We start from the raw sequence: 23,527 nt of genomic DNA on the forward strand, positions 1-23,527 counted from the left end.
CATACTGAGAAACATAAAAGAACTCCTACACTGTGCTCTCTAACAGTTTGTTGTAGCAATGAGATCGGCATTCATAACAATGAACTGGTTTCTACACCGAGTGTTTTCTGCTTCTATCTGCAGTGTTTTCTTATAGAACTTGATTAATGTATTCCTGTTATTTCTGTTGTCTTGTTTTCCTGTTAGATACCTACTCAACTTGCAGTATCTCAGTGTAGCATACAGTCGAAAGTTTACAGACAAAGGCTTACAGTACCTGGGATCTGGAAAAGGTTGTCACAAGATCATCTATTTAGATCTGTCCGGCTGCACTCAGGTTGGTCTTTTTGGCTTTCTTTTCATGCATACAGAAAGGGAATCCTTGGAGCGAGGAAGGGTGTCTCGCTCTCATTGTGCATCCAACTAGTGCTGGTCCTTCAGGAAACTTGAGCGGTTTTAAATTACAAGGCTGCAGCTGCTTAGGCTCTCCTTAGGCACAGCACTATATGCACTGGCTGAATTCCAAGGCACTGTCATGCTTATAAACAGCGAAGACTTACTGGGTAATGAAAAAAAGACTAAATCTTTTCTCCAAATCTTTTCCCTTTGTTATGAATAAGCATTCACATTTACTTCTTTTTGAAGAATGAGTTTAGAAAGATAATAGGAAAAACATAGTAAATTTTATTGAAAAATGCAAACAGTTTTTGTTACATAAACATTTCCCTTTCCAGTGAGAATGCCATGTGTAACAAAAGGATTCATGAAACCTTGCTGCCTGCTTAGGTTTGAGTAATTAGGTGTGAAATAAGCATCAGATCCTCAGTGGATGTAACAACGTCTTGTATGTTGTTAATGGAGACCTTGTCTGGTGTTTGGTGGACGGGGCTGTCTTTTGTCATTTGTTTCTACAACTGCAAGTGCTTATTTTAGGTGGTTACTTTTGCTAAATACATAAGGATAGTTTGAAGAGTTACTGGCACACTTTTAAATAAGGGTTTCCTGTTTACAGCCTACAATTAACAGGGAGGGTGCCTTCACACATACTTTTTGTGTGATGTTTTTCAGGCCTCCAAAAAAACCACCAGAAAACCTGCCAATGTGTTTTTGCATGCATTTTTCTATTGCATTTTTTCTTACGTTTTTGACTTTATATGTGAATGACCTTTTCATGGTTTAGTGTGCTGAACTTTTTTCCCCCTTTGGTATCACATGACCTAGTTGCTGAACCACAAAAGGTGACAAAAACGCCATATGCACAGCAATGGCGTTTTTGACATAACCAGAACAATACCATTAAAGTGGGAGAAAAAACTCCACAGTTTGCCCAAAAAAAGGCCACACCCTCAACATGCTGTGTTTTAAAAAACCTGCCAAAGAGCCACAAAAACGTCAGAGAGTAGAGAAAAATGGCACCCAAAAAAAAACGTAATGTGTGTAAGGCATATCATGAACTTCCATTGACCCCCAGCTAACATCTGGCCACTGGCGTTTCTGCAAAAAGGAAAAAAAAACGCCATGACGTTTTTATTGGCCTTTTTCCAAGATTTTAAGGCATTGTGAAGCCAGCCTTGTGGAGTATTAATCTAAAAACATACAAAACAGACAGAAAAGACATAAGCTATGAAAGCCATATTCAAATATTCTCCCTGGAGTATAAAGGCCCCTAGACTTGCCATGCATATGCCTTTATACAGCTGTACCAGAAGTGCAGCCTTTTAGTTTGCCTGTTAGCATAGTGCTGACAGGCATAATACAGTGCACTAAAGTAGTGGTGCAGTATATTATATGAGCAATCAGAGGATTGCAAGTTAAAGTCCCTTACCGAGCTAAGAAAAGACAAAAAAATATATATATACAGTGGTAGCTTGTTTTAAGAGAAACTCGTATTAAGAATGTTTTGGAAGAAGAGCTCACAGTTTTTCAAAATTGTAACTTGGTTTAAGGACATTGCTTTAGTTTAAGAGCTCCCTGTACTGGGTGGGAGGGCATGTGGGGGAGGGGCAGGGTCTACATACAGTGGTCTACAGCAATGTACTCTCACCCAGGAAGTCTCCCTCACCTTCCAAATCATAGCAGATTCACCTAAGGCTGGGGCTTGCATCAGGGGACAGGACTGTGGAGGTAATCTCTCCATAGCTGTAACCCCTCTCTCCCTGGACAGAGAGTGCTACTTTGCCCACATCTGCTCATTTCTTCATGCTCCCTGCAGTGTCTGTCAGCCCTTGTGTTTCCTATCTCTTCATTCTTGCTATAATGTGCCTGAACTCACACTCAGCTGTACACACTGCTGCTATAATATGCCTGCACTTACACTCAGCTATACACACTGCCACTATAATATGCTGCACTCACATTGAGCTGTACACACTGCTGCTGCTATAATGTGCCTGCACTTACAATCAGCTATACACACTGCTGCTATAATGTGCCTGCACTCAAACTCAGCTACACACACATTGGTTTCTGTCACTGGCTCCCACACAGCTCTGTGATTCTCACTTCCTGGTTGGTCCATGACGAACACACCCCCTTCCCCTTAGCTGTCATGTGACCATGCAGACCTCTGACAGCATTGTGGGGATCTGCAGTTCTATACTGTATAAACTGCTGCTGTTTTCCTAGGTTTATGCACTTTACTATACATTATACTGCACATGTTGATTGCTATTCTGTACAGTGACTTATAATATGACATATTCATCCGCTTTTAAATGTTTGTTTCAATTGTTTTACATGTTATTCAGATTTTAAAAAAATCATTATTTTTGGGGTCTGGAACCAATTTTCTACATTTCATTAATTTTTATGAGAAAATTTGCTTTGGTTTAAGAGTGATTTAAATTACAAGCATGGTCCTGGAAATAATTATGCTTGTAATCCAAGGCACCACTGTATATATATTTTTTTATTTCCTGAGGCAGTCACTACCTTGTTAATTTAATCTTACCCAATTCCAGTCACTGGAATATTATAATAAACTGTACTTTTATTTTCTTTACTGAATGCCACAACCTCTCTATATGACCTTTGATATGATATATCATATGATGTTTGTCATGACTATGCTTTAATTCAAGCAGTCCTCAGGCTTTAAATGGCATAAATTTAAGGGGAAAACAAATTTAATTTGTTTAAGGTGAAAATAAATTTAAGGTGAAACAATCTTCATTTTTTATATTAACCCCCCCCCCCAAAAAAAAAAAAAAAATAATAATAATAATACGTTATGTAAACTCTAAGCTTGCACCAGTAAAAAGTACTTTTCTCACTAGAAAAAAAAAAATAAACAATAAAAATAAAAACATTATAGGCCTTAGAATGCAATGATGAAAAAGACTGAACAAAATGGTTAAGTTTGATCACTAAGGGCTTAAATTGAAATACACTGCTCAAAAAAATTTCATCTAAGTAACTGAACACAGCATCAAATCTGCACCATCAAATCTGCTGCGGATCCTGTACGTGTGAATGCACCCTTAAAGTGACTGTACCACCAGGCCCAGACTATGATAGGGTTCCATTGATTCTAATGGAGTCACGTCATGGAGGGGTTGGGGTTTCTTCCCACTGGGGGTGGGTTGGCCCGCCTCCAGTGCTTCAGCCTGGGCCTGGTGGTACAGTCACTTTAAACACACAATATACCTCCATGAAAATCAAACTGTCCACTTAGAAAGCAACACTGATTGACAATCAATTTCACATGCAATTAGCAAGACACACTCAATAAAGCAATGGTTCTGCAGGTGGGGACCACAGACCACTCCTCAGTACCTATGCTTTCTGGCTGATGTCCACTTTTGAATGTTGGTGGTGTTTTCAGACTCGTGGTAGCATGAGACTACACAACCCACACAAGTGGCTCAGGTAGTAGAGCTCATGTAGGATGACACATCAATGTGAGCTGTGGCAAGAAGGTTGCCTGTATCTGTCAGCAGAGTGTCCAGAGGTTGGAGGCGCTACCAGGAGACAGGCCAGTACACCTGGAGAGGAGGAGGAAGACAACAATCCAGCAGCAGGACCGCTACCTCCAACTTTGTGCAAGGAGGAACAGAAGGCGCACTGCCAGAGCTCTGCAAAATGACCTCCAGCAGGCCACAAATGTGCATGTGTCTGCACAAATGGTTAGAAACCGACTCCATGAGGATGGTATGAGGGCCCGACATCCACAGATGGGGGTTGTGCTCACAGGACGCTAGACATTTGCCAGAGAACACCAGGATTGGCAAATTTGCCACTGGCGCCCTGTGCTCTTCACAGATGAAAGCAGGTTCACACTGAGCACGTGACACACATAACAGAGTCAGGAAACGCTGTGGAGAGAGAGCTGCCTGCAACATTCTCCTGCATGACCAGTTTGGCAGTGGGTCAGTAATGGTGTGGGGTGGCATTTCTTTGGAGGGCCGCACTGCCCTTCATGTGCTTACCAGAGGTAGATGAGATCCTCAGACCCCTTGTGAGACCATATGCTGGTGCAGTTGGTCCTGGGTTCCTCCTAATGCAGGACAATGCTAGACCTCGTGGCTGCAGTGTGTCAGCAGTACCTGCAAGATGAAGCCATTGAAGCTATAGACTGGCCCGCCTGTTCCCCAGACCTGAATCCGATTGAGCACATCTGGGGCATCATGCCTTGCTCCATCCATCAACACCATGTTGCACCACAGACTGTTTAGGAGTTGGCGGATGCTTTTTTCCAGGTCTGGGAGGAGATCCCTCAGGAGACCATCCGCAACCTCATCAGAAGCATGCCCTGGTGTTGTAGGGAGGTCATACAGGCACGTGAAGGCCACATACATTACTGAGCCTCATTTTGACTTGTTTTAAGGACATTACATCAAAGTTGGATCAGCCTGTAGTGTGTTTTTCCTCTTTAATTGTGTGTGACTCCAAATCCAGGCCTCCATTGGTTAATACATTTTATTTCCATTGATGATTTTTGTAAGATTTTGTTGTCAGCACATTCAACTTTGTACAGAACAAAGTATTTAATGAGAAGATTTAATTCATTCACATCTAGGATGTGTTATTTAAATGTTCCCTTTATTTTTTTGAGCAGTGTAGTTAAAATATTATTTGTATTAGTGTAATGTACACTTTATTTCAGTGCTTCTCAAACTTTTTTAACTGGGGCCTCACCAGACTGACCTAGAGGGTGCCTGGGCCTCACAAGACTGACCAAGGCAGGGCCTCACTATCTGCGGTGAAAGTCCATTTAAAAGCTGAAAATAATGCTAGGGCTACCTTTCACCTGTCTCCCAAGCTCTATACACTAATAAAGTAAGTACAAAATAAATTAATAATGTTACTAAAATGAAGATTTTTGCGAACAGCAAAAGGACTGTTTAGATTATAGTAACTTTTGTGAAAACTGGCTCTCCAGCTGGGCCTCACCAGCAAATAGGGGGCGCCTCACTGGTGAGGCCGGCCTTACAGTTTGAGAAGCACTGCTTTATTTTATATGTAAGTTTTATGAACCCCAAAAGGGTGCCATTTGTGTATTTGTGTAAAGCATAGTCTATTTATAGCAAGCTAAAAGACATGTGTCACCATGTATTTCTTTGGTGATCCCCATTCAGTACTAGCAAGTTCAAATCATCCACCTATACTGGCTATTGTCTGCTAAACATAAGGCAAAAGAAAAAGAGTATTACGTTCTATAGGTGATATGAAGTGACCCAGGTTTACTATTCTGACAGACAATACATCTGTATTGGAGTTGCTCTGTTATAATCTAATAATTCTACGCTGTAGATTAATTGGCATATGTATTTCACATGCTGACTTTCTTGATCCTAAGGAGTTTTCCCTCTCTGTGAAATATGTTTCCCAAGTGTGATCAATACTGCCCTGTAAGTATCTATCTTTCACATGTTGGTAGTATTCGTAAAACAGACCATTTCTCCTTTATGATATATTGCAGGCTGACAGGGGGCGTAATAAGGCCTGTTGGAGTATACAGCTAATGCATTGCAAAGCTCCATGCTGACTGGACTGCAGTAGCAATGCCAAAGTAGAAAACAAACAGAAACTCTTTTTGTGCACTTAAGTTTTATATTCTTATTGCTGCAACACTTGATCCCTGACTAGAATACAACTGTTTCTATTATGAGTACAGGAGACTAAACACCTGATGCACAGATAGTATCTCCTTGTTATTGTCTTAAATTCCATATTAAAGCCCTTCCCTCCTAAACCTTATGTAATTCTTCCCATTATTCCCTTCTTTCCTTTAGACTATACAGTAGAAGTGAGCAAAGCAGCTAAAAATCCTTTCGCGGGGTTCGCAAAATTTGGGTTGGATTGTATAAAATTTGCGAATCAAGTGCAGACAAATCTCACTCATTAACAATAGGATCTTTTTTCCCAGCGCCACCCCTGGTCACTGATGTAAGCGAATTGGTGTAACACATGGGGGAGATTTATCAAACTGGTGTAAAGTAGAATTGTCTTAGTTGCCCCCAGATTGCACCTTTCATTTTTCAAAGAATCTGTGAGGAATGAAAAGTGGAATCTGATTGGTTGTTAGGGACAACTAAGACAATTCTACTTTACACCAGCTTGATAAATCTCCCCCTATGAGTTGAGTGCGCCCAGTACCTTTGGGAGTTGAACACTCAATTCAATGATGTAAGCAAATTGGTATAAAAGTTGCATTTTTTTATGGAAAATGGCCAGATGCGAATAAATTTATTTGCAAATGACCGTTTTGTGAATAAATGTTCACATTGGGACATTTTCCGCCCGCGGCGCCAGGGAGGCGGGGGTAGAACTGGGGGAGCGGGCTCTGGGTCCGCTTAATTTATCAATTTTTATGACAAAAAAGGAAAAGGAAATATAGGGTTCCTCGGCGCACACGCTGGTGCACATGGGATTTATGTAGAGGCAGTGCGCCTCTACATAAATCAGCAAAGTCACAGCAAAGGGACATTTTTAAGCCAGGTGCGGAAAAGCTGGAATTAATAAATGTCCCCCTATGAGTTTACAGCGCCCAGTGAGTCAATAGTATGGACTTTGCCTTCACTGCTCCTAGTGACTTCATATAATGCACAACAGGCACCAAGTTACTTGGTAAACTGGATACTGATACTTCCTACATAAAGTCACCCAGAAAATCTCCCTGCTCTGCTATAACTGCCTGCTGAGATCCAGCTGTCCACTAAACACACGGCCGACTCCTCGCCTTCAGGAAGCTAATCACCCTATAAAGACGGTGAGGGGTTTGCTGACATCACAGTGGGATTTGCAGGTGATTGGAAGAGTGCAAGGGATTATGGATAATCCCTTGCTCCCGCCAAAAGACAGAACCTTAACCTATGATATGCGACCGCCATGTTTAACTAATTTGGTTAACGAATCGCAGAACAAGTGAATTGACAGTAAATCTGACTTAATCGGGTCATCTCTACTGTACAGTTTTAGTTCCTATCAGCAAATACATGTCAAACAGAGGTGTAGCTACATGCTCATGTGCCCTGCTGCATAATTTCGGTATGATGAATGTAAAGGATTGCATAGGCTACAAATTTTCCTTTACTAAAACTCTAGTGGCCGCACACCCGGGGATCGGAGGGGTGGAGTACAACCACAGACAGGGGGACTATTCAACTCAGGTACAGTAGAACCACTTACTCGCTCCCTTCTTTTTTTTTTTTTTAACCCACTTAGGTTGGAGTACTTTACATACCTATGTCTGCATCATTAACAGGTATTATGACCTGGACCCCTTTTTTAGTACTGCCCAGGAGGTGGTGGGTCAAAAAAATAACATCCACTTATCTGCTCAACTCTTGCCTATATTCCGGCGCTCCAGTCCCCAGATTTGCCGCTACTTCCTGGCCTTGAGACGTGACAAAGCAGAACTGCTCAACCATTCAATAACACCGCTACAGTGACTGAAAGGCTGAGTAGACCTGCTACATCATGCTGCAAGACAAGAAAGCAGCCACACACCTAGGGACCACAGTGGCGGAATGTAGGAGCCAGGTTGGTAAGGGAATGTTGTTTTTTTTTCACCCATCCCTTTCCCTGGCATTACCAAAAAGGGGTCCTGGCGATAATACCATTTTAATAATGCAGACAAAGGTACGTAAAGTACTCCAACCCAGGTAGATAAAAATTTTCGGATAGGGATTTTTTTAAAAATGGAGTGGGTGAGTATCTGTATCTGCAGACTAAAATATCCCCCTGTCTGACCAAGCACATGAACTCAATCCTGACATAAAGGATAAGGGGAATAAGGAATTAAATTAATGGGGATGCTGAGGAGTATAGCCCAAACCTTGTGGCACATGTATGTCTTGTAAAGTTTATAGGACCCAGCAATGGAGTGGATGGATGGGTTGGAGAAGAGGGGAGGGACACTATAGAAAGGAGTTTTGATGAGTAGGTGCCAAGCACCAAGTTTCTATTTCTGTCTAATTACAAGCAGAGTATCTGGACCACAAAGAGATGTGGCAGAGGTAAGTTGCCAATATTAATGGTGAGTATTTTGGATTGAAAGCCATCCTGGGTCTTACTACTCTTCAGTACCATTTTCAGTAACCTTTGATGTTTAGAAGCCCAAATAAACTGTAAAATTGCTCATAGTAGATTAGGAGATTAATGGATAGGGACTTAGATAGACAGAGTCTCAAAGAAGTTTCAGTAATATTGTTATCTTTACTGAAGCTATGTGACCCAGGAGGGAAATAAAGTGGGTCCTCCACTTATAGAGAAAAAAAGTCCTTATTCCTCTGAAGAGGCGGGGGAAGTTGGCTGCATATAGGGAGGTATAAGTAGGAGTTAGACAAATACCCAATTTTGCAAAAGATTTAATCATAATCTGTTCCTTATAAAGCGACTCTGTACCCACAATCTGCCCCCCGCCCCCCAAACCACTTGTACCTTCGGATAGCTGCTTTTAATCCAAGATCTGTCCTAGGGTCTGTTCGGCAGGTGATGCAGTTATTGTCCTAAAAACAACTTTTAAACTTGCAGCCCTGTGTCAAACTGCCGTGGCCTAGAGTATCTTTGCCCTAACCTTGCACCACCCCTCCGTCCCTCTTCCCCACCCTCTTCATCATTGAGAATGCCACTGGCAGGATTTTTTCTATTCCTCTGCAGTAAACACTGCAGAGGTGTCTTAACAATTCAGCCCATGTGCAGTGTTCACACAGGTGAAAAATAGGAGAATAACTGCCTGAGGCATTCCTAATGATGAAAAGGGCGGGGAGGAGAGACAGAGAGGTTGTCCCAGGCCTAGGGCACAGACACTCTAGGCCATGCCAGTTTGACACAGAGCTGCAAGTTTAAAAGTTGTTTTTTAGGTCAATAACTGCATCACCTGCCGAACGGACCCCAGGACAGATTTTGGATGGATTAAAAGCAGCTATCTGAAGGTTCAAGTGGTTTGGGGTGGGCAGATTGTGGGTAGAGTCACTTTCGGCTTTAATCATGGATGCAGCAGATGATATCTCTAGGAGTTCCTAAAATAGGTTTTGGCTTTGGGGCTTAATGCACTCTGTCAAATTCTGTCAAGAGTGGCCAGCAGATCTTCCTCCTGGGTAACTTTAGAGAGTCCCTAATCCTGATGTTATTGTGTCTCCCTGAGTTGTTCAGGTCTTTAACATGGTGCTCTATGTATTAGACAGTAGAATGTAGCTGGATGATGTATGAGCAAGTGGCATCATGATCTTCTTCCACACAACTTTCATGACCCTTCTGTCCATGGGTGAAAAGTAGAGTACTGCTGCAGACACCCAGACTGGAGACCAGCCTCCTAAAGTGTACTGGTTCCCAATTAAAGGCTCTTCACTTTCCTACAGATGGTCCAGTGAACCCCTGAGGAAATCAGACAGTGCGACCACCCTGACTACAGATATTTCTTCATCCTTAACTTCTGAAATTAGAGACTGAAAGTGATTCTTTGTATTAGATAATAAAGGAATCCCAACACTCGCTAGTTGCTTTGCTCTTGTAAGTTTTATTGCATCAAGCTGCACATTTTCCAACCTGTAGCGGTCTTTGTCAACAGCTATTGACAAAGACCGCTATAGGTCAGATTGGTGCAGCCTGATGCAATAAAACTTACAAGAGCAAAGCAACTTGCAAGTGCCATGATTCCTTTATTATGTGGTACTATGATTGCTTCTTGCACCGCACCAGTTATTTGAAAAAGGCAAGATACTGTATTGGAGGCAATCCTGCCTAAACTTCTTAGTGTTTCACTGGACCAGCTGGAGGAAAGTAAATGCGCGGCAGTGCCTTTAACCAGACACCAATGCAGCATAAGAGGCTGATCTCTGGTCTGGATATCTGCAGGAGTACTCTGAGGGTTTCCCCTGAGCTTTTTCTCCATTGACAAAAGGGTCAGGAAAACAGTTTTCTCCCATCAGCAGTTTACTTAGCTTCCCCTTATATGTATTTTATGGGGTTATCCCATAGATCATTCCTCAATATCTTTATTTTATTTGGTTATCCTAGAGAGAATTTAAAGCAGATATTTCTTCATTTTCATTGTGGTTCCTGCTCCTAAAATTTTGTCCTTAGTTCTTCAATGCATGTTTCCTTTTCATTATATTCCAAAACAAGTAAATCTGCTGTTCTTTACATTGTACCAGCTATTTAGCTCTTTAGAAACAGACACATGGCATTAATAAGCTAATGCATATATTGCATTTAGAGTCATAGAATAATTTATTATTGTAAATAATTTGTTTAGTAGCAGTTAAGTAGTAAAATGAATATTGTCGCGAACGTTGGACATAATATGTAATTACAGTGGAGATGACAGCTCCTAAGTGCTCAAGATTTCCAGAGGCAGTCATTACTTTTGTTAATTTAATCCTAGCTAATTCCAGCCACTGGAACATTCTAGTAACCTCTACTATTATATTCTTTACTTTGCTCCTTGTTTCCCCGCTAGCTGCAGCCGCAATTACACGAGGTGGCAACAAGCAGGTGAGGGCAGGGGTGGCCACGGGGGGCTGCCCAGGTAATCTTTTCATGTAATAGGGCCTTAAGGGTATGTCCACTATGGCCACTTTGGAATTCTCCATGGATTCCGCAGCTCGCCCCTGCTCATGCCTGCACACATCTCTGCCTTTGCCATTGACTCCATTCTATGCACGGGCAGATTCCGACGTCTGTCCAGAGGATGAACAGTTTCATTCATCTGGTGGACGGTGGAATCTGCCTGTGCATAGAATGGAGTCTATGGCACCCAGGCGAATTAACTTTACCCTAGGCCCCGAATTGACCACCAAGCCTGCCCCCCCCCACTCTAACTATGGCAACACTAGCATGGTGTTCATAGTACAGGATAGATAATGCAATGATGCCCTGAATTGTGCAAAATTGTGGAAAAAAAACAGGAGACAGAACACAACTGAAAGTATAACTCTTTTTGGGTGGCTATGGGCCCCCCAGGAGCTCAGGGCCCCGGGCTACCGCCCGATAAGGACCTATTATAATTCACTACTGATGGCACAGGCAGAGATGCACATGGCCACGTGGCGGGGTCTGCGGGATCCGCAGCAGGTCATCCATTCGGGTTCCGTAGTGTGCACATACCCTTACTCTGAGAGCTTCCCATTAAGACAGCCTGGCAGATACACTGATGCTGTTCCCTGCTCTATACTCTCGCACAGTGTTCTCTCAAACTTTGTGCATGTCTTAAAGGCATATACACAGCTAACGGTCACACTCGCCTGGGGATCTGTGACAAAAATTCCTGGGCGGGCCTCCCGTCTTCTGCAGGCCCAGTTGCTGTGAAATGTGGCAGCCGCTGCCCTAAATGTCTGCTGTGAGACTGGCCTAAATGGAGTAAGGTTCCATTTTCATTCAAAACAAGAAAATCATTCTCCAAGTTTACAAGTTTAATGGTATGCTTCCTTTATTACAAGCATTCTTATGTCATGTAATGAGGTTAAATGCCAATTGCATATACAGTAGTAAACTAATTATCAATTACATGGAATGTAGCTATACAGTTTTGCAGTAATGAATTTGGAACGACCTTCTTATTCTCTGTGATTTTACTGCAAAAGGTTATTGCCCCTGTACATTGTGTTGTTGCCCCCAGACATTGTGCTTAGCAGAGAGAAAGTTTTTGTTATCATTGGCAAAATGTGGATTCAAGTTTCATTGTTGTTGATAAGGACTTAAAAGAATGCATGTTATAACCTTTTTTTTCCGACTGAAATATGAAAAATTTTAGTTCCAGGAAGCTATATCTTTATTTTCATGACAAAACTACAAACTGGGCATACAGCACAGGTTACAATGTTCTGATATACAGTATATCATCATTACATTCACACATAGGGGAAGATTTATCAAACATGGTGTAAGGGTACAAACACACACAACGTATACGCAGCAGATACGCAGCAAATACGCGGCACATCTGCAGCAGATTTGATGGTGCAGATTTGATGCTGTGCTCAGTTATTTAGATCTAATCTGCTGCGTATTTGTTGCGTATTTGCTGGGTATTGCAGCAGTAAATACGCTGCGTATATGGTGTGTGTGTTTATACCCTAAAGTGAAACTAGCTCATTTGCCCCTAGCAACCAATCAGATTCCACCTTTCATTTTCCAAAGAGTCTGTGAGGAATGAAAGGTGGAATCTGATTGGTTGCTAGGGGCAACTGACACAGTTTCACTTTACACCATGTTTGATAAATCTCCTCCATAAAATTAATTTGATTCCAACAACTCCTTCTTGATGCATTATTTGTTTTCAATGACAGTGAATTGTAATACAATTGTTAAATTGTAATACAAACTTATCACATGTAGGCTATATTCACACATTTAGGTTATGTTAATACCGACTGGCTGGTGGCTGTTTTTAATGGATGACCAACAAATAATGGCTGTTATTTGCAGTTAAATGATGGCCTTCCAATAAAAACAGCCACCATTTTGATGGTGTGAACTTAGCCTTAGACTGTGTTTGCACATGTTTTTTTTGTTACACTTTTGATGCATTTGGCTTTTACTGCACAACTGTGGTAATATAGCATAATTGTGCCATGATTTTGCCAAATACTACACAATACAATACTACACAATATAAGGCAATTTGATTTAATATTGTGGCTCATTGGGGTTAAATGTTTAGTCTATGTTCACACTTGCATTAGTTCTTTTACATTAGGTTTCTGTTGCTGTTTTACAGTCTGACCCATTAGAATTTAATAAGGTGGGGTGAGGGATAACACCAGTGCAAGCAGAACCTTAGCAATATGAATTTTTAAAGCTCTTTTTTTCAGATAAGTTAGTCAGCTATTTCTTTCATTTATTACCCTCCTTATATTATTTGTACGTGAGGGAAAAGGTTAGATTGTTGCATGAATGCACAGGGAGGGGGCACAATGCAGAACCACATGGATCTTAAAACAGTTGTATATGAGGCCTAATGGTGCGTTTACACAGACAGATTTATCTGACAGATTTTTGAAGCCAAAGCCTGGAATACATGTGAGAAGAGGAGAAATCTCAGTCTTTCCTTTATGACTTGATCCCTGTTAATAGTCTGTTCCTGGCTTTGGCTCCAAAGATCTGTCAAATAAATCTGTCTGTGTAAATGCACCATTAGCCAGTTTATTGAACTAAAGTTTATCTAGATTCTTTAGGGTAAATTCACATGGGCGGATCCGACGGGAGTCTCACGCAGCTAATCCGCAATACATGTATTATTCTTATTATTTTTAATACGTGTATTGCAGATTAGCTGCAGATTAGCTGCAGATTTCGTGCGTGAGACTCCCGGCGGATCCGCCCGTGTGAATTTACCCTTAAAGCGACTCTGTACCCACAATCTGACCCCCCAAACCACTTGTACCTTCAGATAGCTGCTTTTAATCCAAGATCTGTCCTGGGGTCCGTTCGGCAGGGGATGCAGTTATTGTCATAAAAACAACTTTTAATCCTACAGCGCTGTGTCTACTGCCGGGGCTTACATTTGTATATGCATTAGGCTGGCACACCCTCTCTGTCCTTCCTCCCCACCCTCCTCATCATTAGGAATGCTCCAGGCAGATTGCTTCCTATTCCCCACCTGTGTGTATAATGAACATGGGCTGGATCGTTAATACACCTGTGCAAAGCTCAAACAGCAGTAAATGTTCCTGGATCATTCCTAATGATGAGGAGGGTGGGGAGGAAGGACAGAGAGGTTGGTGCCAGCCTAATGCATATACAAATGTAAGCCCCGGCCGTTAGACACAGCGCTGCAGGATTAAAAGTTGTTTTTATGACAACTGCATCCCCTGCCGAACACACCCCAGGAGACCAAGGACGGATTAAAAGCAGCTATCCAAAGGTACAAGTGGTTTGGGGGGGACAGATTGTGGGTACAGAGTCGCTTTAATGAAATTGAGGGAGTTCTTTCAGTACAAAGCATACATGCTGCCAAGTTCATTTTATTACTACACTTTTTTTGCCGTTTACTGGACAGCACAAAAACAAGGAATCTGTTATGAATTACTTTGTATCAAATTAATCCTGCATCTGGCTGTATACTTGTAGAGTGTTGAATTTTGAAAGACTCCACTTTCACCAGTACTACTAACAGAAAATGTTTTAATAAAACATAATATGTTGTAATAGCCGCCTAGAGTTTTCACTGCAGTTACTAAATTAGCAGCTTTGTTGTTAATAAAAACTATTTGATAATTTATGTGATGAATTTGTTAGCTTTTAATTTAAAGGGAACCAATCAGTATGAATGTGCTGATGTGGTTCCTAGCAGCACCATATAGATCTGTGCAGCTACCTGAAAAAGATGTTTTATTACGTTGCACAAGGCCGGGAGAGGAGCAGCAACTAGTCATCAAGACTGGAAGCTGCCCGTGACTAGTCACAGTTCTCTGCTTGTCAGCATGCAGTGTGAGAATGATTGACAGGCAGAGAAGCCACCAATGGGTCTTTCTGCCTGTAAATTATCCCAGCACTATGCGCTGACATGCAGAGAGCCGTGACTAAAAAGGTACAGCATTGGGTTTTTTTAGGAGTTTTAATGTTTGAACTATTAAAAGGGATGTGAGTAGCATCATGCAATGGATTTAAATTGAGCTTTGGTGCTACATTTTTTAACTGTGCGCTTATGCAATAATGTCCTCATAGACTGAAAAATGATCAATGTTTTCTTTCTCTTCAGATTTCAGTTGATGGTTTCAGATACTTAGCTGATGGATGTACTTCTCTTCAACACCTAAAAATAAATGACATGTTTACCCTGACAGACAGTTGTATCACAGTAAGTAACGCTTGCAAGACTTCCTGTCAATCACATCAGTGCTCCTCGTTCTTCATGTTCAGAGTATAGTCCAGCTCTCTTCATATGTGTGATTTGTGTCAGGGCCAAGATTTGGGTTCTGGAGCCAGTGGACCTGTGTTAACCTCATTTACAGACTGAGTACATCTGGATAAAATATGTTCCACATTATATATCGATGTTTTCGAATGTTTTGAGTATATAGATTTATGTTGCGTGGATACATGTTCTTTTGAAGGCATCTATAGGCATGTAAGGAACAGCAAAGTATCTGCAGATTTGCTGCACATATTCTTGCTAAAGAAAAACTTTTAAAATTGTATCAGATATGAACCAAGTTGACCTTCTAGAAAAAAACCCAGTAAAATTAAACTTCTAAGGATACTATAGTTATGCAAAATTTAATTAAATTTGTAATAAGTTGTACAAATAAAGGTTATTGTCCAACTTATAGTGGGATAAAATAATTAGCAATGTTCTGCAACAGGTCTGGGTGGAAGGGCTGGCAGGGTGGCAGGGCTATATAAGAGAGCAGAAAGCAAGGCATCCTTTAAATTGTAGTACTGAGAAACTGATCAAACAACAAGTATAGAACTAAGATCACCCAAAACAAGTGGATTCATTGGTGGTTTTGGAACGGTTTTGGATGGGCAAGCAATGCTAAATGCTTCTGTAGCATGTTTATTTTTTAACTTGATATTTGAGCACCCCTTTAATGTTAGTGGATAGGAAACGTTTACCAAGATCATATTCATACACCTACCCTATTGGCCTGGAAACAGCAAAGGCTCTTCTGTTTAATAGTGCTTAATAAGTTATCGTGATTGTTTAAAAGCAGCTCGAAATACGGATAGAACTGATATGAAGACTATTTCCAGTGCCAAGCAGATGAATTATGGCATGATTCCTGGAATGCGCCTTTGTGTAAAACAATGAATTAAGAAAAGGGTTTACATATTTCCTAAGTGCACAGTAGGATTGTTCAGATTTTCAGTAGCCTTTAGTCATTCCTATGCATAGTGGCATAAATAAAAGCTTAAAGTGTACCTGTCATTTAAATGTCACTTTTTAGAAATCAATAAGTATCAATAAATATCAGTACTTAAAATCTTAAAATCTAAGAAACTCGGAAAATCCGTCTTCACTTTAATCCTGTGTAATGTAGACAACTTTGCCTGATAATGAACAGACAGGAAGTGATGCGGGGGGCTGTGAAACAGCTTTTTGAGTATAGAGGCATTTTTGCCTAATAAAACCTAATACAGAGTTTCTAAAAATCGCTTGTTCTATTAATTTCTGCAAAAATATTTTAAATGACAAGTACTCTTTAATATATCTTCTATAAAGCTTTTATGTTGTTGCCCAGTAAGGATAATGAGTTTCATGTATCTAAACTGTATGGGACAAAAAAGTGCAGTCTAGAGCTGGGTTCACACTACGTATATTTGAGGCTGTATTTTTGAGGCTGTATAGCAACCAAAACAAGGAGTGGATTGAAAACACAGAAAGGCTCTGTTCACATAATGTTGTAATTGAGTGGATGGCCGTCATTTAATGGCAAATATGTGCTGTTATTTTAAAACAACGGCTGTTGTATTGAAATAATGGAAGTTATTTACCGTTATATGGCGGCCATCCACTCAATTACAACATTATGTGAACAGATCCTTTCTGTGTTTTCAATCCACTCCTGGTTTTGGTTGCTATGAGGACCTGACATGAGGACCAAATACAGCCTCAAATATACGTAGTGTGAACCCAGCACTTAAGAACTGTGGACATGCAATAAATGACTACAGGGACCTTGTGTTTTGTAATAAACACGTTTGTATGTTCATCTTTATTCTAAGGAGAAGTCTTGTATGTAGTTATCTATGTATGAAGCTTGTCCACAAAGTCACAGTACTCAGTATAATACATGTTAATACCATATCACCACTGTTTACAGTGCATCATTATTTCAATATAAAATATAAAAACATTGAGGTCAATTATCCTGAGTAGCAGATGCAGCAGTAACAATTTAGTTAATTCCTTTTTTTATTTTTTTACAAACTCATGGTATGTATCCAGTACAGTATGTTGTTAATTTAAACATTAAGGCTATGTTCACACAACGTCAAAAATAGAGAAAATTAACTGACTGCAATGGCAATGCACTGAAATTAATAGAAAGGCAGATGTCCAATGCGCACAATGTATTGAATAATGGGCGTTATCACCGCGGACGTCAAAATAATGATCATGACAATTATTTTCAGAAGTCTTTTGCAAACAGTGGACGTTTTTTATTAGTTGTTCACACACAGCTTTTCTTTTGTCACCGTTCTTTCTCAGTTTTTACTATTAAATTCACTGGACTTTTCAATTTGGCCACATTGCCGTCATTGCACTAAGGGGAGGCCAGACAGCTAAATGACGTCCGTTATTTTAGACTCACATCTAAATGACGGACGTCATTTTACACGGTGCTGAAAAAACGTGTGAACATAGCCTTACATTGAGCTTCTTCACTACTTCTCCTTCAAACATTTCCTGTTTGATTTTTTATTTGTAGACTTTGCTTGAGAAGTGCCAGAACATTGTGTCTGTATCTCTGCTGGGATCACCACATCTTTCTGATTCAGCATTCAAAATCCTGGCGCAAGGACGGAAGCTTGAAAAGATCCGAATTGAAGGTAGGACCCTCCCCATTTGTTTAACAACTTTCACCTTAATATTTTCACCAATATTACACTATTCTTTAACAGGCAACAGTCGGATTACTGATGGCAGCATCAAAGTGATCAGCAAATCCAGTCCCTACCTGAGCCATATTTACATTGCAGATTGCCAAAAAATTACTGATATCAGTCTTAAGAATATTGCATCACTGAAGAATATAACACTGCTGAATGTAGCAGACTGCATCAGGTAAATACATACACCAAAGTCTAGTTTATCATTCACTTACCAATTATTAGGGCTAATGGTTGGCATCCCTAAATGTAACTGACCTACAGCTCCTACAAATGTTATCCTAAAGAGACAACCTGTCTCCATATAACAAGGTACCTCTCTGGCAGACATTTTTAATACAGCACTATGAAAAATATTAGAATAAAGTGGCTAACCCCATCTATACCATCGTATTAACTTTGCAAGACAACACAATTGTCCTAACATTTTTCAAAGATCATTAAATACTTTTTATGCATGCTTTGTTCTTAATAGATTTATCCTGGATTAGAAAAGACACAGATACTTTTTTTGCTAAAACAATACCACCCCTGTTGTATGTATGTATGGTATTAGGCTAGGTTCATACACAGTAAAATAAAAGCTAAATACAACTGTAATTTGGAGTGAAAATAAAACAATGTGAAAACAAATGAAAAAAAAAGTCTGTATTTTGTAAAAGGAGGTCATAAATAATGAGCATGTTCATTACATTGATGGTCATATTCAAATATGGAGGCTATTCTATACGGTATGGGCACTGTCGACCAATTTCCTATTGATTTTAATTGATTGAGCGCATTATTATATTAAAAATACAGCTGTATTTTTACCTGAAAAGTTTTATTTAATTTATGGTGTGTGAATATAGCCTAAACAATTCAGCTCCATTCACTTCAATTACACTGAGCTGCAAAACAATACCAGAACTGGGGACAGGAATGGTGCTGATTCTGAAAGTGGCCGTGTCTGTCTAAGCCTGGAAAAACGTGTGTATATATATATATATATATATTTCAAAAATGCTGTGCTTATAGACTTTTGTGATTGTGCCCAGTAAGACAAAATTAAAGAATAGTGATTACAGGTAAAAAAGAGGCCTTCGCTAAAAGTGTAAGGCTCCATTCGCATTACATTTTCAGTATATATATATTTCTTGATATGTACACCAAACATATGGCTCAGATTACCTCACTTTGTAATTAATTTAATTATTATTATTATTATTATTATTATTATTATTAATCAGCATGTATATTTGATCTGTCTTCGTTAGTTGCTATACTGCATCACCCTTATTCTTGTGTGCACTGGATGTGTATATTATTAACAGGTCTGAGATTCAAGCTTGAAAACTATAAACCATGGATGGGGAACCTTCAGCCCACCAGCTATTGCAAAACTACAATTCCCATCATGTCTGGAAAGCCAAAGCTATAAGCAATGATATCACTTTTCACTTTCACAAAAATGCTAGAAATAGGACTTATTATGTTTTTAAGTTATTTTCCTAATTTAATCTAAAACATACATTTTCCCTTCCAGAATCAGTGACCCAGGGGTACGACAAGTTGTAGAAGGACCTTCTGGAAACAAAATAAGAGAATTAAATCTAACAAACTGTCTACGTGTCAGTGACTTATCGCTTCTGAGAATAGCACAAAAGTAAGAAATGGTAAAATACTCTTTTAGGTTTTTCTTTCAAATACAGTGGTACCTTGGTTTAAGAGTAACTTGGTTTAAGAGCGTTTTGGTTTAAGAGCTCACAGTTTTTCAAAATTGTGACTTGGTTTAAGAGCATTGCTTTGGTTTAAGAGCTCCCTGTACTGGGGTGGGAGCGCGAGTGGAGGAGGGGCATAGTCTGCATAGCTTGGTCTACAGCCCTGTACTCTGACCCAGGGAGTCTCCCTCACCTTCCAAATCATGGCACATCTACTTCAGGCTGGGGCTTAGATCAGGGGTCAGGACTGTGGAGGTAATCTCTCCATAGCTGTAACCCCTCTCTCCCCGGACAGAGAGTGCTGCATGTATGTGCCCACATCTGCCCTGCTCATTTCTTCATACTCCTTGCAGTCTCTGTCCGCCCTTGTGTTTCCCATCCTCTCCATTACTGTACAGTAACTTATAATATTACAGATTCTGCTGTTTCTGTATGTTTGTTTCATCTGTTTTACATGTTATTCAGAATAATAAATCATTATTTTTGGGGTGTGGAACCAATTGTCTGCATATCAGTGATTTCTTACGGGAAAATTTGCTTTGGTTTAAGAGTGGATTTGGATTACATGCATGGCCCCCAGATGAATTATGCTCGTAATCCAAGGCACCACTGTAGTTTGAAAAACTTATGTTAATGTGGCTGAGCTTTACAGCTAGATGCAGCATATGGACCAAAGTGGCACTGTTTTGGGAAGAAACCATCCATGCTAATGTGATACAACTCCTTGTGTATGACAATTAAGGAAATATTATCCTGGCGGTATTCAGTTAAATTACATATCTTATTTTTTAACATCCCGTTAAGATGTTTTTCTTTTTTTTATCAGGAAACTTTACTAAGGTGGTTTAACAGAATGTGCTTATGTATGTGAGCTTGTTGACTTAAAGGAAATTAATCACCAGGTTTACTCTATCTGTCTAGTGACAAAGACCTTGATTCAGATGCTAGCATTTTGGTAAAAATGAGATTTATAAGCTAAGACTACAAAATATGCATCTGACAGACTGTCAGCCATTGGCAGGAGGGCAATCCATGGAGACAGCTCATGAATCAGCATCATAGAATACAGAGCATGCACTCAATAGTCCCAGCTAATAAATTTTACCAGAACTATAACACGGAAAGAAAAAGGTGCCTTCAGTATAAACTTGTTGGCAAATTCCTTGTAAACGCATTGGACAAGTATGTTAGGGCTAAATAAGGTTCAGGAGACAACTGGGCACAATCTAAATGTCCGCTTGCGGCAGATTCAGACATCAATCTAAGGTGTATGGGGCTCTCTTAAACAACCACAGATAGATGATGTTGGTGGTGACAGGGGTTAGGTGTAATGGAAAATCACGGCCAAATTCTTTGTTTTGGGAGCTGCAGCGAGACCTTGGGAGCTGCAGCGAGACCTCTCTCTCGCTGCAGCTTACCCCTCCCCATAGAGAATACAGGAATGCTTTGCCGTGCCAATCATTCTTTTTTTTTTGTAAATCTGAATTTTATTAGAATTTTCAGTACACAAAGAAAGGTGACTAACACCGGGAACAGCCCCGGGAAGAAGTATACAGCATATAGAAAGAATAACCAAATCAGCATGCTCCGTGCCAAAAGCTAAAAATCTTAAAAACGATGTCCTTCACTTAGAATTCATCAGTTATGGAGGGCTGTGGGATGTGGAAACAGAAATAATTGTGGCACAGGCCACCAATGGTCGATGAGCCGTAACCCTGAAGTCCATGCCACTCCCAGGTAGCAGCACAGAATACGTAGGTAGCCTGCAGGTATAGCTATGAACCCAAGTTATTCGGTAAAATGCAAACTGGTAAGTCAGCACAGGCAATATAAAGCATGAACCTGATGTGAAGAAAACCTCATAGTAACTACACAGGAAAGAGCTAGTTGGCGAGCCCCTATCAGGGCCACCAAAAAAGATAAGGGGAAAGCTGAAAAAAGAGAAAGAGGAAGAAATGGAAGTATGCCCGGAGTACCAGGCAATGAGAGAGATCATATTGTAGAATCATCCTATCCCACATTCTAAGCAAGTGGCTAGTCAAATATGTAAAAGACTCTATGTGTGGGCGATTAATCGGAAAAATCCATGGGAGAGACTGCAATACAATGAGGGAAAGCTCTCTTTCTATCCTGACCCATTGTTTGCTCTTAGTGTTGTGAAGCCAATCCACAAGTCTCAGAAGAACCGAGGCCTTGTAATGCAGGGAGAAATCAGGGAGACCAGCTCCGCCGCTTAACTTGTCTTGTAAGTGTTTTGTATTTAAGGCAAGGCCTTATTGATTCCCACACAAATTTTCTCAGCAAAGTCTGAAGTTCTTTGAAGAACGTAACTGGCACGGGTATGGGTAGTGCCTGAAATATGTATAAAAACCGTGGCAGAACATCCATTTTTTTTATTTTTTTATTTTATTAAATGTTTTTATTTGCATTTTCAAAAGAAAACAGTAAGAACGCAACCAATAACAATATAACATTGCTAGCGATTAATCAGTATTCGATGGTGCATAGACACAAATCATTACATATTTATAAAAGCATGACAGGGTAAAAAGACAGCAGGCAAGAGATGGTACAGTACACAGTCCACCAAACAACAGGGGCATTCTGGTTCACACGAGTCCTACACTTGTGGCAGTTTCAAAGGACCAAGGGTCCCCGCCAAATCAGCTTTGCAGTACCAAACAGTGAACCGAAACGGCCTCACAATGTCCACTATGGATTGTTGGTCATAGTGTGTTATAATAAAGACTCGCCATTTCTGAAAGAACTTTTTGGTAGACTTGTTTTTGTGCCGTTCTGTGTCGACTCTATCAATGCCTAGAAAGAGCTTCAGCTGGTCTATGACCATGGGGATGTCTGGAGGGGAGGAAGATAGCCAATTGAAGAGCAGACAACGGAGAGCTACTACAAGTATGACAGGTATCAATTGGGGGGTATAGCTAACGCCATCAGTGTCATCTGGGGGGCGGGGTTGATGGAACAGGAGGACCTGCGGGGTTAGTGGGAGTCGGACCTTCCAGTGGGTGTGAACGTAGTCAGTCACTTGTTGCCAGAACCGCGAGGTGAATGGGCAGCTCCACACCCCGTGCCATAGGTTGGTTAATGGTGTCTGGCACTTGGGGCATGCAGTGATTCTGTCCGGAAAAGAGGGGGACGGCAGGATGTTGAAACCGTAGAGGGCCCCGTGGGCCAGCTTAAAATAGGTTTCCCGCCATCTCTCATTAATAATGCATTGTCTAACCTTGGCCCATCCTACCAATATAGTGTCTGCGATGTCAGGATCTTGTGTCGCCCAGGTCTTAAAGAGGGACGTCTTGTCAGGTCTTTTAGTTTGAACTTCATTGCGGATGGCCGTGTATAGTGAAGAGATAGAGGGCTTATGGGGTGTGGACCCTATGATACCATCAAGGGCATGTGTGGTCGCCTCCTTGGAAAGATCAGACAACCTGGCAGTGCAAAAGGCGTGGGCCTGACTTAGGAATAGGGACCAGGAGGGAGGAAGGCGATATTTGGATCTAATTTCGGTAGGAGTAAGCCATTTACGATGGTCATAGTCTATGAGATCCCCCACTGATGTTGGGCCCTGCAGTGACTCGCGCCTCAGCCATGGAAATTCCGGATGGCGTATCAAGGGCATACGGTTTGATACAAGGAAGGGAAAACCAAAGGCCTTCCGTATTTCCTTCCACGTCATGATGATGTCGCGAAAAGGAGCTGAACATTTTACAAAGGAGGGCAATTTAGCATAGGATGTGTTAAGAAGACTCCGGACATCCCAAGGATGAGCGAAGGCTTGCTCCAGATGTATATTAGAGAAAAAGGAGGAACCATGAACCCAATCAAGTATG

At 40.8% G+C, this 23,527-nt stretch overlaps 2 protein-coding genes across 5 annotated transcripts in view; one reads left to right on the forward strand and one right to left on the reverse strand.

The window, feature by feature from the left end:
- LRRC17 (leucine rich repeat containing 17) overlaps positions 1-392 on the reverse strand; it is a 33,605-nt gene extending 33,213 nt beyond the window's left edge. Inside the window, exon 1 of the mRNA XM_069977991.1 lies at positions 257-392. The gene's annotated coding sequence lies outside the window, so the exon portion shown is untranslated. The remainder of the gene's footprint in view (positions 1-256) is intronic.
- Positions 1-23,527, forward strand: part of FBXL13 (F-box and leucine rich repeat protein 13) — a 150,442-nt gene that overhangs the window by 80,660 nt on the left and 46,255 nt on the right. For all 4 annotated transcript variants that reach the window (XM_069977951.1, XM_069977978.1, XM_069977968.1 and 1 more), the window contains 5 exons: positions 187-316; positions 15,125-15,223; positions 17,799-17,919; positions 17,992-18,154; positions 19,505-19,624. In XM_069977951.1, coding sequence (XP_069834052.1) covers positions 187-316; positions 15,125-15,223; positions 17,799-17,919; positions 17,992-18,154; positions 19,505-19,624 — 633 coding nt within the window. The remainder of the gene's footprint in view (positions 1-186; positions 317-15,124; positions 15,224-17,798; positions 17,920-17,991; positions 18,155-19,504; positions 19,625-23,527) is intronic.

This window comes from Dendropsophus ebraccatus, chromosome 1 (genome assembly GCF_027789765.1).
Source record: "Dendropsophus ebraccatus isolate aDenEbr1 chromosome 1, aDenEbr1.pat, whole genome shotgun sequence".
Lineage (NCBI taxonomy): Eukaryota > Metazoa > Chordata > Amphibia > Anura > Hylidae > Dendropsophus > Dendropsophus ebraccatus.